General features: G+C 38.4%; 1 protein-coding gene across 1 annotated transcript in view; it reads left to right on the top strand.

The window, feature by feature from the left end:
* The window catches only part of ptprfa (protein tyrosine phosphatase receptor type Fa), a 490,838-nt gene that overhangs the window by 357,840 nt on the left and 116,019 nt on the right, over window positions 1-16,979 (top strand). The window contains exons 20-21 of the mRNA XM_048601537.1: window positions 2,111-2,268; window positions 8,298-8,410. Coding sequence (XP_048457494.1) covers window positions 2,111-2,268; window positions 8,298-8,410 — 271 coding nt within the window. The remainder of the gene's footprint in view (window positions 1-2,110; window positions 2,269-8,297; window positions 8,411-16,979) is intronic.

The raw sequence follows: 16,979 nt of genomic DNA, 5'->3' as shown, positions 1-16,979 counted from the left end.
TGGCTCATGTTCTGGGGACTTGGGCTCAAATTCCTCCATGGTACTTGGTGAAGTTTGAATTCATTAAAATCTGGAATTATAAACTAATCTAATGACTCTCATAATGCCCCATCTGGTTCACTATGGCCCTGCAGAAGGAAGCCTATCACCCTTACCTGATTGGCCACATGTGATTCCAGATAGAGTCATAGGTGATCTTTAGAACCCAGGGACGTAAACAATTGCTCACCTTTGTCAGACTGTTGGCTTTCCAACCATTGCTTTTCACTCTGACTATGTATCTATGCATTAACATATCCTTAGATGGGTGTGTGTGCACGCAATTTGGACTTGAGTAGAAGAGTACAATATCAAAATCTGCTGACATCATGGTTAATTGTGAATTTGAGGGTATGGACGGTTAGCATGTTGGGTGCATAGATGTGATGTGAAAATTAATGCTGAGAAATGTAAGGAAGGATCATACAGCATGAAAACAGGCTCTTTGGTCCAACTAGGCCATACCGACCATGTTCCCAAACTAATCCCAATCAACTAGGCCACCTGCCTGCGTTTGGCCCATATCCCTCCAAACCTTTCCTGTTCATGTACTTATCCAATGTCTTTTAAACGTTGTAACTGTACCTGCATCCCATGGTTGACTCTTAACTACCCTCTAAAATAGCCCTAGCAAGCTACAGAGTTCAAGGGGCAATTCAGTATGGACAATAGATGCCAACCCAGCCAGCAATACCCATAACCCATAAACAAATAAAAAAGACCAGTTTCTCAAGAATTTCCTCGTAATTCATCCCCTAAGAAGGCTCTCAAAACTGCAAGTAATATTTTAACAATGGCCTAACCAATGTTTTGCATCGACTTAATGTCATCTCTTACTTTTGGTATTTTATGCCCCCTTTGTGAACAATCTTATGATTTTCTTTAATAGCATTTTCACTATCCATGTTCTGAGATGTGTATGTGAACTTCAAAATCTGCATTATGATTTTGTTTATTTTTTTTTTCCAAATCCTTCCTTACATTTACGTTTACGTCTCTGGATTCTAAAGATTGCCTATTAATCTCTCTCCGTTGTTCTCTCTCTATCTCATTAAAAATCAACTTTATGTACGATACCCCTCTTTCTTACCATATGTCTTAACTTTATCAACAACCTTCTATATGGAAATTTATCAAATACATTTGGAAAGTATATAGCACCCACTTAATTTCCTTTATCAATATACTGATAAATCTCTGAAAAGGATTTATAGCATTTCTCACATACAAGTTGTATTTAATTACCTGATATTTCTAGGCAAATTGTTACTGTAACCTCAAATTGTAACCACTAAAAACATACTGATGTGAGGCTGAGTGTAGATAATGGTTTATTCCTTTGTCCGTTTTTCAATAGAAATGTTGCATTGGCAAGTTCCCAAACCTCTGCCGCAACCTCTACAGTCAAGGATATTAGAAGGATTGTGGTTAGTCTGTATTTTCTATCATGGTATGCCTCAACATGTCATCACGGAATGGGGGCTGTTCAACTGAGTACCACAAATTTCTTTCAATTCTATGCCTCTATCAGTGCTTGTCCTATCTAATTATTTCACCTTTTCCTAATGTATCCTTTCACTTCCATTGCTCATGATATGTTCTTATGCTGGAGTTGTGATGATGCAGTAGATTTGAATTCAGTTTCCCACAGCTGCTGAGGGCTTAGATCTGCTAGTGCTCCCTTTGCAGGTTTTCACCACTCACCTCTTACTAAGTCTGTTAGAAGGGAACTTGTCTCGTATCCCCCATCTCCAAAATCAAATAAACAACTCACATTCACTGTGTTAGTTTCACAAGAGGCGATTGCTACTTCAAGCACCAAAGTGCACTGAACAGTTTGAAGAACCAAAGCCTGATTCTTGTGTTTAGGAGAAGACAAACTTAGAAAAATGCTTAATTAGAAAAGCTTTATAATAATTTTCTATTCACTTAGGTGGGGAACTGACATTTTTTATTTTATTAAAGTATGATGTCTTAATTCGATAATAACCATGGGGTAAAATAATCTGCATCATTTCATTAAATGCTGTAGATGTTAATTCTATTTATTTCATGTTCTTTTTCTGTTCAGCAGATGTATGCTGCTAGCCCCTACTCTGATACAATTCTGGTGGAGGTAACCTCATCGCCAAATGCACAAGACGATCCTGAGATGCTGTGGGTGATGGGACCAGTACTTGCTGTTGTGTTAATTATCATCATTGTTATTGCTATACTTCTGTTCAAAAGGTGAGATAATCACAAAGTTATGTGAAAATAGGACTGTGTATCCAAAATCAATCCTGAAACATTGCATCTTTACAGCGTAATCTTTCAAAAGGAATTATCCCAAATTTTAACTTGAATTATAATAGAAAGCCCTTTTGGGTTTTGTTGGGATCACCTTACTGTAGACATTATTTACAGCTTTGGTTCGAAGATGGGCAAAAGATTTAAATGTCACTCATGAGGTGACAATGATTGCCCTTGTTGTCAAGGCAAGATTTGACTGAGTATAGCATTAGGGAGCTCCAACAAATTTGAAGTTGATAGGAGTCATTGAGAAAACTCTTCACTAGCTCAAACCATGTCGACACAAAGAACGATAACTGTGGTTGTGGGAGACCAATCGACTTAACTCCAGGACGTTATTTTGGCTGTTCCTGGGGGCAGGTCCTAGGTCCAAGCATCTGGACCTGTTTTGCTATTGATTGCCTTAACGTCAGAGGTGTAGCCATTCACTGACACGTGCATGTTCAGTTGTGTTTTTTACTCCCTACATAATGAAGCAGTTCATGTCCGCATGCAACAAGACCTGGAGAACATTGAGGCTTGGGCTGACCAGTGGCATTCATGCTACACGATGCTATAAAGTGGTGCTTACTCACTAATCACTTGCTTGCCAGTATTCAGTTTGTAAGCTACCAGGACGTTCACTTTTAGAACTCATTATGAACTTGACCTAAATATGGACTAATAAGCTAAATTTGAGAGATGAGCTGAGATTAACCATCCTTGACACCAACCCATCATTTGGTGGATTGTGGCATCAAGAAACCATAACAAAAGTGGGAACTGGGGAGAAAAGTCAATTGATTGGAGTCATGCATATCATAAAGGAAGATGCTTATTGATTTAGAGATGATTCACCTCATCCCCAAGACATCACTGCGGGAGTGCCTCAGGTCCCAACCATTTTCAGCTGCTTCATCGAAATCTAGCATAAGGTCAGGTGTGAGGATATTTTGAGAATGATGTTCAATTCTCCTAAGATAATGAAGCACCTTTCTGGCATGTAGCAATGTCTGACAGGCTTTAGGTGATTAAACAAGAAGTAATATTTGAACCATGCAGGTTCCAGGTAATTACCATCAACTAGTGACAGTCAAGTCACATATCAACTTCACATTCAATGGCATTAATGAAGTAATTCCATAGAGGCTGGTCATCCTTTATTCACACATGGAGAGTCTTTGACACTGATCAAGCTTCCTTAGAAGCAGCTGTCAGAGTGAACAGAACCTCTGACACTCCTGTTTATATCTGTCAGCCAGGGCTCTCTGATTGGACCAGTTGACAGCCCCAGACAGGGAACCCATATTCTATGAGGTCCACCTGGCTGACCTCATCAACAAAATTCATGCCATCAAGATCTTGGGGTGTGAGTCATCATTGACCAGATATTTAACTGGATCAGCCACAGCGGATCAAGGGCTGGATATTCTTTGTCAAATGACTCAGCTCCCGAAAAACTCCCGAAAGCCAATACTACTCGCCATAAGTCAAGTATGTGATTAAATAGTCTCCTGTTACCTGGTGACAATAGCTCCAACAACACTCAAGAAGCTTGACATCATCCAAAACAAAGCAGTTCATTAGATTGACAGCACATCCACCACCTTAAACATTTAACTCCTCCACCAGTTGTGTACTGTGGCAACAACTCATTAAGATTTCTTCACTTGCATCTCCCAAATGCATGACCTATGTCACCTCAAAGGATAAGGGTAGCAGATGTATGAGAACGCGTTTCCTTCCAACAAACTATTCTGACTTGGAAATACATCATTATTCCTTCATCATTGCCAGGTCAAAATCCTGTAACTCCCTAACTAACAATGTTGTGGGAGGACCAACACATGACAGGTTGCAGCAATTCAAGTAGCATCTCACCACCACCTTCTCAAGCAATTAGAATGGTCAATAAATGCAAGCTCATTTAATTAATGTTTAAATATGTGTTCCGAAGATTTTTGAGTTTAATGCATAGTACAAATAATATTGCAATGCTTTGACACTTCACTATCTTCTAACTGGAAGGACAAATTTAACTTTGGACCTGCGTCTTACTAACCCCCAACTACATATCACCATGCTTTCCATACATTGAGTTCTGTTGTTAAATGTAGAAAGTGTCATTATCTAGTTAACAACAACCACCACAGTAACTTATAATTGTATTATGCCTTTATTTAAATGCTCAATGGCCCTTTGCAGAAGCAGTATAAAACAAAGTATGACACAGAGCTACGTAAGGAAATATGCAGTCAGATAATGAAAACTTCAATCAAGAGGTAGGATTTTGTTAAAAAGAAGAAAATTGTGGTAAAAGGGCAAAGAGATGTAGGGTGGCAAGTTCCAGAGCTTAGTCCTTAGGCAACTGAAGGCATGATTTTGGAACAATTTAAATTGGAGAAGCATAAGAGGTCAGAATTAGAGAAGCCATGTCAGAGCAGGTTACAGAAATAGGGAGGAGCAAAACCAAGGGGGGATTTGAAAACAAGAATAAGGATCCTAAAATCAAGGCAGCCAATGTTTATTAGTGAGCAGAGGGTCGATAGCTGATGAAGACATCATGCGGGTTATGACATGGGTGATCAAGTTTTGGAATGACCTTAAATTTATGTAAGGTAGAATGTGAGAAATCAGCCAGGAGTGCATTAACATAATGAAGTCTAGAGATAACAAAGGTGTAATGAGGGTTTCAGCGGCAGATAAGCTGAGATAGAAACAAATCTTGTGATATTACAGAGGTGAATAAAGTCGTGCTAAATGATGGCATGAGATCTGGTCGGAACATTATGTTATGGTCAAATGAGATGCCAACAATGTGAACAGATTGCTTTAGCCTCACACTGTTAAGAGGACGGGAACCAAGCAATGGGGAAAAAGCACAATAGAGAGCCAGTTTGTTCTTCAGTTCTGTTTCACTTTTTATTTTTGATCTTAACTTTCTCAGCTATTACACATACTCACTATTTATTTATCAATTTACATTTTTTTCTCCAATGTAAAATTGGTAGATGACTATCAATAGATAAATCCATCATCTTACTGTGATCTAGCAAGAGTTTATGTAATAATGTTTGTGAAGACTGCTGCTCAGCATTTTTCTAAGATATACCCATATATATCTACATAATACATTGTCTGATCTGTTCCTAGGTTTATTCCTTTTTTTTTGCCATTTACTGTGGCAGGTTTGCTTTTATTTGAGCTTTTGGGAAATCTTTCTCCTTAACATTTTGTTACTTTACTGTAATAAAGAAGTTTTACACTGCTCCTGAGCAAGATGGACTATTTACACTACCACCAAATCTTACTGGCCCATGTATCGAAGGTTGCGACAGGACCAGGAGCAAAAGGCGAGAATCTCATCTAAGGATTGCAACTCTGTGTGAACCCACTTTCAAGCTATCTGGTCGGAAACAGGATTTAAACGGCATCAGCTACCCACTTGATAGTGGCAGTGAGCTAATTACATTAAATTAAGTGATCACTTGGATACAAATTAGTGGCACCACCAGGATTTTCACGAAGGTAGAGAGGTTCCCTGCTGATGCCAAAGCCTGGCTGTTGCTTAGAAGTGAACTCTCGACAGCAGAGCTGTCAATGCCTCATTTAAATGATGACACTGCTGTTTCTGGTTTCCTAAACCAAAATTAAGGCTGACAGTGGGGACCATGAACCAACTGGGGAAATTCAGCTCCTATTACCACTACTTCTTTTAACTGATCAAGTAAAAATACAAACTCTGTAAAGATAGCTTGTAAAATTTATTAACAGTGGTTTCCATTTGCAATTTTATTTTAAAATATTTGAACTGCATCAAATGGCTATAGCTGCAAAGATGACGTTTTCTTCTCACTAAGTGCTCTGTCAAGTGATTAGTGTTTCAAAATTATAAATTGTTAGAATTTCACACGTACGTATGTCACTTGTCACAAAGCCGATTGAAAGAAATAGTGTAGAAGGTGTACTGAAATTAATGGTATTGTGGTAATTTACAGAGTTAAACATAATGAAAGATCATCTACGGAGATGATACATAAACAATTTATAAAATTGGTTTCAAATGCTCTCCTTTGTCTTTCAATTGAATTGGGGCAGAGAGAGAAATTTCCACAGTTTATTTTAACAGTGGATATATGAAATATTCACTCATTTCTGATGTTTCCTCTTTCTGCCATCTCATGGATACAGTAAGCAAGAAAGGTAAGATTTCTACTAACGACTGTAACATTGCCTTAAACTGGACAGTCCAGACATTCTTGCATATGCATCAAAGAAAGCAAACAGAAAACCCGCTTTTAATTCATAATTTGGCATGTAAGGCATTGGGATTGGTAAAAAGACACCAGTGGCAAGTGAATTATCTTTAACATTTTGCTCCCTTCTTACCTGCTTTAGGAGAGAGGATGATGTTTAGAATCTAATCATGGTGCTTCTGAGACTGGCATGATTCATACTGTGGACAAGAGCTAGCATTCTATTATTCTATAGAAGGGTATGCTACAGAAACAGTTCCATTCCTTACCAAGAAACCAAAGAATAGTGAATGCTGGAAATCAGAAACAAAAATGTAAATTGCTGAAAAAAGACAGCAGGTCTGGCAGCATCTGTGGGGAGAAAAACAGCTTTAATGTTTTGGGTCCAATGACCCTTTTTCAAAACAGTTCCATTCCTTACTGTTTTAGAATCGGAAATATTACATGCACATAACTGTTAAACAAAATCCATGACAGCTATCAAAATAATATGGTTTGTGATAATGACAGTCTAGATCTTGATTTATATTGATCAAGCGTATTCAAATTCTCGTGCCTGTATTAAATTGCAGTGAAGTTTTCTGATATGACTGGTTCCATTGTTAATAGAACAATATACCATCCTGACTTGGAAATATATCGCTGTTCTTTCACTGTTGCTCTGTCAAAATCCTGGAATTCCCAACCTAATGGCATTGTGGGTCAACCTGCAGCAGGTGGACTGCAGCAGTTCAAGTAGGCAATTCATCACCTTCTCAAGGACAACTAGGGACAGGCAGTAAATGCTAGTCAGTCAGCAACACCCATTTCCCATGAGTGAATAAATAATAACAATGAAAACTTGTAGTAAATACTGAAAATACACAGTAGATTCATCATTGAGGGATTTGAGAAAAAACAAATTAATATGAGGTGGGAAGCTTATTTGTTGGAAGTTGGTTGTTCTAACCAGGACACATCTGTTGAATTTTCAAATATCTGTTTATATGTATAATTTCCAATATTCACAGGTCTTTTTTATAATTTAAATTTGCTTTGCATAGTTAATGAGTTGATATGTAAAACTCAAAAGTGGAAACCGTTAGTGTAGTAGTGAAAATGGTGCACATTGTAAGCTTTATAATAATAATTCAAGTATAATGACAGACTTCTTTCAGCAATTAATTTACTTAATGGATTTAATTGTAAAAATGTTTTCTTAATTGGAATGCAAAATAAAAGACAGCAATAAGTGGTGAGCCTCATAAAAACTGAACAATCCAGCCATTCTTCCAATTTCTGCATATAGATCAAAAAAAGCAAACAGAGGATTTGCTTTTAAGCCTTTAAAATTTGGCAAATAAAACGTTAGGATTGGTAAAAGGACACCAATGAAGGATCGATCATCTTTAACTTCTTGCTCACTCCTTATGTATACATTTGTACTGCATCTTTACATCAATTTCATATACTGGTATTGTAAACGTAATATTTTGCTCTTATACATCTGGACATATGGTATGTGATGTGCTGGACAAAATAATGAATGAATGAATCAGTTTCTGCTGCTCTGACCAAAGGAAAAATTTTTAAAGAAATTTCATGCACATTGCATAATTGAGCAGAAGCAAATTCTTAAATGTGAAACAAACTCCTACTTTCTGTTTCTGAATTACAACATTGTGTGTTAGTAGTAGATATCAGGGCAAATCTACCTTTAGTTGAAGTAATAATACCATGTGGTTGCTTCAGGAAAAGAGCAAGTTCTCCATCTGCCAAGGATGATGTTCCTGGTGGAAAAGACCCATTACTGGCACACTCTTCAGACCCTGTGGAGATGAGAAGGCTAAACTATCAAACTCCAGGTAAACATTTGAGATTGAAACTCAAAGGAATCACTTATTGCATTTCTGATTAGCTTGGAGACTATCAATTAAAATTTAAATTCAAAGTTCTTTGCTCTTTTTGTTAGCAAGTTAAATTTATTTAAAACCTGCCATTCCAAGATCACTGATAGGTTTCAGTTTTATTCATTTTCATTTATAAATGTTCTACTTAACTGAGTATTTTATTTTCTTACTGGCAGTGGTAAATTTTTATATTTATATTCATTTCAAAGACATTGATGCAACTGTTTTTTAGAGAAGTTGCTGGCTAAATGACTGGACATACAATCTAGTGTGATATTAAACAATCCATACAGAAACTGATCACCACCAAATCAAAATTCAGATTGTACAATTTGTTTTCAAAATTTATGGCTAATTTAGAGAAACAGAACCAAAGAATTAGGAAATCATAGTACGGCAGACCAAGAACATATGCAGCTAACGTAAACCAGAAAGTGGTACAAAACTCAGCAGATGTGGTGACATCATTGGAAAGAAAAGCCAAGTTAATTTTTCTAGTCAACAACATCACTTTTTCAGAATGTTGAAATTAATGTATTTATCCTTACACATTAATGTAATGTATGCAGTTATGCATATTACTGCAGAGATATCTAGATGGAAAAAAAACTTTCCTCATTGTTTATTTGTTTATCATGTGTAATGAAGCCTAACAGTGCAATCCAATCTCAATCAAATGACACATACAATAAAATTCTGCCCTAGATTTAATAAATCTTACAGAAACAATATCTGAGTATAGGCATTTCTTCTGAATGATTCAGTTTTCAAGAATAGCTTTATAAAGCTTCAAATATCTTCCATTATAGCACAAAACCCAAGATAATATGCTAGTGTTAGTTCCTGAGAGCTAATTTGTGTACTTATAATTAGATAACTATGCAATTTGTATCAACCTTTGAACAAATAAAATTACTTGCAATGAATTTGAACTCTAAAGCACCTATTCTTAATGTGCTGATCATCGTATGCAACAAGGTACTTACAAACTGATGAGCTGCACAATTTATTAAGAATAAATAAGATTAATAATCAAACTTGTCACACATTCCACGTCATGTAAAACCATACAACTCGCATCTTTTACAGGAGGGAGGAGAAGTTATTAGAGAAGATTGTGTAGTCTTCATTTTGAATTTAGGATTAAAGTTCAAACTGGATGCGATTGAATAAGCATGATCCTTATCTCTCTGAGCGGTTTGATTATCAAAAGTTACATAAAGCAAACTTTGGATTGATGTAATAGTATTTGCAACTGATGGCATTGTGAATTGTAGATAGGATGATTACATCACATCATCAGAGATGACATAGAGCACTAATGAAAACATCATTTGGACTGTATATGTTCTAAACTTTTATAAAAGAAGATTTTTTTTTCTGGCTATCACTCTGAAACTACCTCATTTAACCTACTTAGATGAGAAATCACCCCAAAACTGACTTTTCAAATCATAGGATTGGAAATAAGCTAACAATGTTAGGTTGTGAAGGGATTAGAGAAAATTTAACTTCAAACCATAAGGACAAATGTTCTAAGCCACGTTAGGTTCCTGTATACTTGTATTCCTTTAATATAATAATCCGAATTACATTTTTTAATATTGTGGTGGCTGTGATCATCAACAGCCTGAGATTATGTGACATCAAACATTACTTCTGGGTTATCGAATAAATGACAATAAGAGTATGTGCTGCGTAATTTGACAAATAAATCATTTTAGGGTAGCTGTTTGGCAGTGAAATTCAGGCACTTTGGACAAGGAACAGGATACCAGCTAAAAAAGTTTATACAGGAGGTCATCATACCTTGTCTCCTTGAGGTTCTAATTCAGTCTGTTGTCCTGATGACTATATCGATAGAATATGGATGATCTGAGACTTCAATTTATTTTTTAATTGTGTATTTGATTCCTAAATCTACCTAAATATCATACCGACACAAATGAAATTGATTTTTGCAAAACAAGGCAATATAATTCCTACTCACATACACCAACCAGGCCCCAGAAATATTTTAGGTGTTTTGTTCTGCATTTAATTTTTTTCAGTTCTCATATTTAACGAAGAAACTTGATTTCTTACCCTCTCCCAGTGAGTAAGTGGGAGAGTATTGAAAATTTCTCTCACTTCCTGTAAGAGGGTGTACTCCTTCTGCTTATTACCTCATTATGTCACAACTGAGATCAGGACCTTACTTTTTCGAAGCCGTGGTTGTGAACAGTACAATCATTTGGGACCTCATATTTCTATATTATGTTCGTGTGTACATTCAAATAATCTATCTGATGATTTTATAATAAATCAGTGCGCACTATAGAGAATCATGTCCTGATGTTCAGTTGTCATTTTGTTTCACAGCAATGATGAATATTTTGCTCAGAATTTAAGCTGGTCAGTGATGAACTATCCTGCACTTCAACAGTCAAAGTGTTAACATGCAGTGCTTAAACTTTCAAAGGCAAAATGTCATGTGAAGCAATCATTAATATGGTCTCGTGGACTGAGACAAAATCCAGTTGTTTCATAATGACAGTGAGCTGTGTTTCACAATGAATATGCCTATCAAAAAAAAGTGCCAGCCTGAATAAAATGAAATGTCAAGTCTTAAATTCTTTTGATTAGACTGGTGAAATTGAAAGCAACACAGAACTTCAAGATAAAAAGGTTTTGTAGTCAAAACATCTCATAAAAGGTTTTTCTTGCACTATCTAAGGTAGACTTGACAAATTTCTATTTCATTTCAACTGTACAATTTGTTTACTTGCAACTTTGAAGTTGGAAATTGCAAGTGTAAATGTCCTTTTTATGTAGCTGTATATTTATTAGAATAACTGTAGAATTATTGAAATATTTCTTCCCTGATATTTTCCACATAGAAAATGCAGTGTTTTCTGTCACTTTGTAACTTATGCTGGTGTAACTATAATATTTAGAATTTTAGAAAAGTTCCCATCCTTCGTACAATTTAGTTGACATTTTAATTAATTCATACAGTGGAATTGCCTTAATAATTGGCAGATTTAGGCAGACATTGAATATATTTTTTCAACAAAAATGAATCACCCTGACTATCCCTTACAGCACAGAGAACTGACTGCTCCTTCTGTCTATAAATATAATCATAAACTGTCCATTCTAATCTAGGCAGGCTAAATTATTGTTAAATTGATTTTTAGATCTACTTTGCTTATGGTCAACGAGGGAACGTACGAACAAGAGTAGACCATTCCGCCTGTTGACCTGCTTTGCCATTTAATGCTATCATGACCAACTGAACATTTCAGTGCCTTTATCCACACAATCTCCATACCCCTTTACACCATTTATAATTAGAAATCGATCAACCTGTACTTTGAGTATACTCAATGTCTGTGCTTCCACAGACCTCTGTGCTAGAGAATTCCAAAGATTCACAACCCTATGATTAAAATATTTTTTCTTCATCTTGATCCTAAATGACATTCCACTTATTTTAAATTATGCCCCTGGTTCTAGGTTTCTCAATGAAAAGAAACATCTTACTTGAATCTACTTCGTCTGTCCCTTTAAGTATTTTGTAGGTTTCAATGAAATCACCTCTCATTCTTCCAAATTCCTGGGAATACAAGCCCAGATTTCCCAATCTTTGTTCATAGCACAGTCCCACCATGCCACGAACTGTGAACATTTGATAATTTACTTCAGTTTTGATGGTGTTTAAGGGTATATTTATCACACTTGAAATATCTGGTAGTCAGCTCAAATAAATCATGTCCGCAAAACAATTTCTTAATTGAGTACGTAATAGAAGATAGATTGAGGTCACAGCTTAAAAAAATTAATTCTGTTGTATTTTACCCCAACATGTGGCATTTTGCCAAGTCAATACTGATACTTCTCGTGGTTTGATTAGGATGTCAAGAGAAATCTCTGTCCATTAACACCCTTGTCAATATACAGTTCATGAGCTTGGCAATTTCTCCATCATGAGAATGGGGTGAGAAATGTCACCTTATTAGGGAAGGAACGTTATATTTGAGAAACATTTGGACTCTGCCCTGCTCCATTGTGATATATATAGTATGATGAGCTAAGTAAACAAACATAATGTTAAGATATTCAGTGTTATAAGTTTATTTTGCTTTCCCATGGGAAGGATCTGACTTATTGACTGCAACTAATGTATTATTAATTACAAATATTATTGGTCCCAAATTTATATCCAATCACTCCATCAATAGTTAGCCAAAAAATCAAAAAAATGCCATTAACCTTTTGTTTTCTTTCTGCTTTTAATGTCTAGTTTGTAAGTTTGAATGCAAAATAAGTTAATATTTGATCCAACTTGAACTGATGACATTTTCAAGATCATTCATCATCTTTTCACCCCACAAAGAAAAATAGCAAGCAGCAGAATTAAAAAAAAGATTAACCAAATTATCTGAAGTCAAAGATTGCATTGAAATTGTTAAATGTTGGCGGGAAAAATAAATCTAATCTAATTATAATAAACAAGTCTTCTGGCAGGTTGTTCCATACACGCACCATTCTCTGTGTGAAAAAGTTATCCTTCAGGTCCTTCTTAAATCTTCATCTTCTCACCTTAAAACTATATTCTCTAGTTTTTGACTCCTCTACCCTGGGAAAAAAAAACCTTGGCTTTTCACCCTGTCCATGCCCCTCATGATCTTATAAACCACTATAAGGCCTTACTGTTTGGAGCAGTGAGAGCGCAAGCCAGGGGGACGACAGGAAGGTAAGGTTTTTTTTCCTTATAAAAACTTACCTCGTGCAGCAGCAGCCTTCTTGCTTTCAGCGGTGGGTGTCCGGAGAGAACGCGAGCCAGGAAGGAACTAATATATTTGGGCATTGGCTAAACCCGAACCACTACACGTGTAGTGTCTCAGACCCATCCTCCTCCTCTAACCAAAAAACAAAGACTATGCGGAGGGTCGGTAAGGTAAGGCTATATTTCTTATTTTTTTTATTCTTCTGGAAATCGAGAGTAGAGGGAATGGAAGCTAGGGCAATTGCATGCTCCTCTTGCAGGATGTGGGAGGTAAGGGTCACTGCTGGTGTCCCCTCTGACTTCACCTGCGAGAAGTGCACCCAACTCCAGCTCCTCAAAAACCGTGTTAGGGAACTGGAGCTGGATGAACTCCGGATCATTCGGGAGGCTGAGGGGGTTATAGAGAGGAGTTATAGGGAGGTGGTCACACCCAAGGTACAGGAAAAAGGTAGCTGGGTGACTGTCAGGAAGGGGAAAGGGAACAGGCAGACAGTGCAGGGATCCCCTGTGGCCATTCCCCTCAATAATAAGTATACCGTTTTGGATACTGTTATGGAAGGCCATAGCGGACAGGTCTCTGGCACTGAGCCTGTCCCTGTGGCACAGAAGGGAAGGGGGGAGAATAGGAGAGCAATTTTAGTGGGGGATTCAATAGTAAGAGGCACAGACAGGCGGTTCTGTGGACGCGAACGAGATGAAAGGATGGTATGTTGCCTCCTGGGTGCCAGGGTCCGTGATGTCTCGGATTGTGCCTTCAAGATCCTTGAGGGGGAGGGTGAGCAACCAGCAGTCATGGTACACATCGGTACCAATGGCATAGGTAGAAAAAGGACTGAGAATGTGAAAAACGAGTACAGGGAGTTAGGTTGGAAGCTGAAGTCCAGGACAAACAGGGTAGTTATGTCTGGATTACTACCAATACCACATGATAACGAGGTAAGAAACAGGAAGAGAGTGCAGCTAAACACGTGGCTACAGGGCTGGTGTAGAAAGGAGGGCTTCCATTATGTGGATAATTGGAGCACATTCTGGGGAAGGTGGGACCTGTACAGTAAGGACGGGTTGCACCTGAACTGGAAGAGCACAAATATCCTGGGAGGGAGGTTTGCTCGAGCTGTACGGGATGGTTTAAACTAGATTGGCAGAGGGTGGGGAACCGGATTTGTAATTCAGAGGATGAGGTATTCAGCCTTCCAATAGACACAACAGAGAGTGAGGTTGTTAATAAAGAAATGCAGTCGATGGAGCGTAATTGTGGACACAGAGATGGTTTGAGGTGTGTATACTTCAGTGCTAGAAGTGTCAGAAATAAAGCGGATGAACTTAGAGCATGGGTCAGTACTTGGAACTACGATGTTGTGGCCATTACAGAAACTTGGGTAACTCAGGGAGAGGAATGGTTGTTGGAAGTTCTGGGATTTAGATGCTTTAAAAGAAATAGGGAGGGTGGTAAAAGAGGTGAGGGAGTGGCATGGCTAGTCAGGGCTAGTATAGCAGCTACTGAAAGGCAGTTCGAGAATGATATGTCGACAGAGTCAGTTTGGGTTGAGGTCAGGAACAAGAAAGGAGCAGTCACTTTGTTGGGGTTTTTTTACAGACCCCGTAATAGTTGCAGAGAGGTGGAGGAGCAGATTGGGAGGCAGGTACTGGAAAGGTGCAGAAGCCACAGGGTTGTAGTCATGGGTGATTTCAACTTTCCAAATATTGATTGGAAACTTTTTAGTTGTAATAGTTTAGATGGAACGGATTTTGTCCAATGCTTTCAGGAAGGATTCCTGACACAGTATGTAGATAGACCAACACGAGGAGAGGCCACTTTGGATTTGGTGTTGGCAATGAACCGGGCCAAATGTTAGACCTCTTGGTAGGAGAGCATTTTGGCGGTAGCGATCATAACTCTGTTACTTTTATAATAGTCATGGAAAAGGATAGGGACATACAGCAGGGTAAGGTTTATAATTGGGGGAAGGGTAATTACAATTCTGTTAGGCAAGAACTGGGTAACATAAAATGGGAACAGATGCTGTCAGGGAAGAACACTATTGAAATGTGGAGATTGTTTAAGGAATGCATACTGCGTGTGCTCGATACGTTTGTCCCTAGCAGGCAGGGAAGATGCACTCGAGTGAGGGAGCCTTGGTTCTCAAGACAGTTCGAACAACTGGTTAAGAGGAAGAAGGATGCTTCTGTAAGGTTTAGGAAACGAGGAACGGAAAAGGCTCCAGAGGGATACAAGTTATCCAGGAAGGAGCTGAAGAAAGAGCTTAGGAGAGCTATAAGGGGGCATGAGAAAACCTTGGCAGATAGGATCAAGGAAAACTCCAAGGCTTTTTACATGTACGTGAGGAATAAGAGAATCACCAGAAGAAGGATAGGGCCAATCAAGGATTGTAAAGGGAATTTGTGCACGGAGCCTGAAGAGATAGGAGAGGTCCTTAATGAATACTTTTCTTCGGTATGCACAACTGAGAGGGACCTAGTTGTAGAGGAGGACAGTGTGAAACAGGTTGGTAGGCTAGAGGAGGTGGATGTTAGTAAGGAAGATGCACTAGGAATTTTGAGGAAGTTGAAAATAGATAAGTCCCCCGGGCCTTATGGGATTTATCCAAGGATTCTACGGGAATCAAGGGGAGAGATCGCAGGGCCATTGGCGATGATCTTTTCGTCCTCACTGTCCACAGGTACAGTGCCAGAAGATTGGAGAGAGGCAAACGTCATTCCCTTGTTCAAAAAAGGGAATAGGGATAACCCTGGAAATTACAGGCCAGTTAGTCTTACTTCAGTGGTGGGCAAATTATTGGAAAGGGCTCTGAGAGATAGGATTTATGATCGCTTGGAAAGGCACAGTTTGCTTCGTGATCGTCAGTATGGATTTGTGAGGGGTAGATCATGCCTCACAAACCTTATTGAATTCTTTGAAGAGGTGACCAAACACGTGGATGAAGGTAGAGCAGTGGATGTGGTATACATGGATTTAAGTAAGGCGTTTGATAAGGTTCCCCATGGTAGGCCCATGCAGAAGGTAAGGAGGCATGGGATAGGGGGAAATGTGGCAGATTGGATTCAGAATTGGCTGACCCTCAGAAGACAAAGGGTGGTAGTGGATGGAAAATATTCAACATGGTGCTCAGTTACGAGTGGTGTACCACAAGGATCTGTTCTGGGTCCTCTTCTATTTGTGATTTTCGTAAATGATTTGGGTGAACATAGAACACAGAACATTACAGCGCAGTACAGGCCCTTCGGCCCTCGATGTTGCGCCGACCTGTGAAACCAATCTGAAGCCTATCTAACCTAAACTATTCCATTATCATCCATATGTTTATCCAATGACCATTTAAATGCCCTTAAAGTTGGCGAGTCTACTATTTTTGCAGGCAGGGCATTCCACGCCCTTGCTACTCTCTGAGTAAAGAACCTACCTCTGACATCTGTCCTATATCTATCACCCCTCAATTTAAAGCTATGTCCCCTCATGCTTGCCATCACCATCCGAGGAAAAAGGCTCCCACTGTCCACCCTATCTAATCCTCTGATCATCTTGTATTTCTCTATTAAGTCACCTCTTAACCTTCTTCTCTGTAACGAAAACAGCCTCAAGACCCTCAGCCTTTCCTCATAAGACCTTCCCTCCATACCAGGCAACATCCTGGTAAATCTCCTCTGCACCCTTTCCAATGCTTCCACATCCTTCCTATAATGCGGCGACCAGAACTGTACGCAATACTCCAAGTGCGGCCGCACCAGAGTTTT

The sequence above is a fragment of the Rhincodon typus genome, chromosome 10 (assembly GCF_021869965.1).
Source record: "Rhincodon typus isolate 14 chromosome 10, sRhiTyp1.1, whole genome shotgun sequence".
Lineage (NCBI taxonomy): Eukaryota > Metazoa > Chordata > Chondrichthyes > Orectolobiformes > Rhincodontidae > Rhincodon > Rhincodon typus.
Note: the sequence above shows the minus strand (reverse complement) of the source record. Positions and strands in the feature narration are given on the sequence as shown.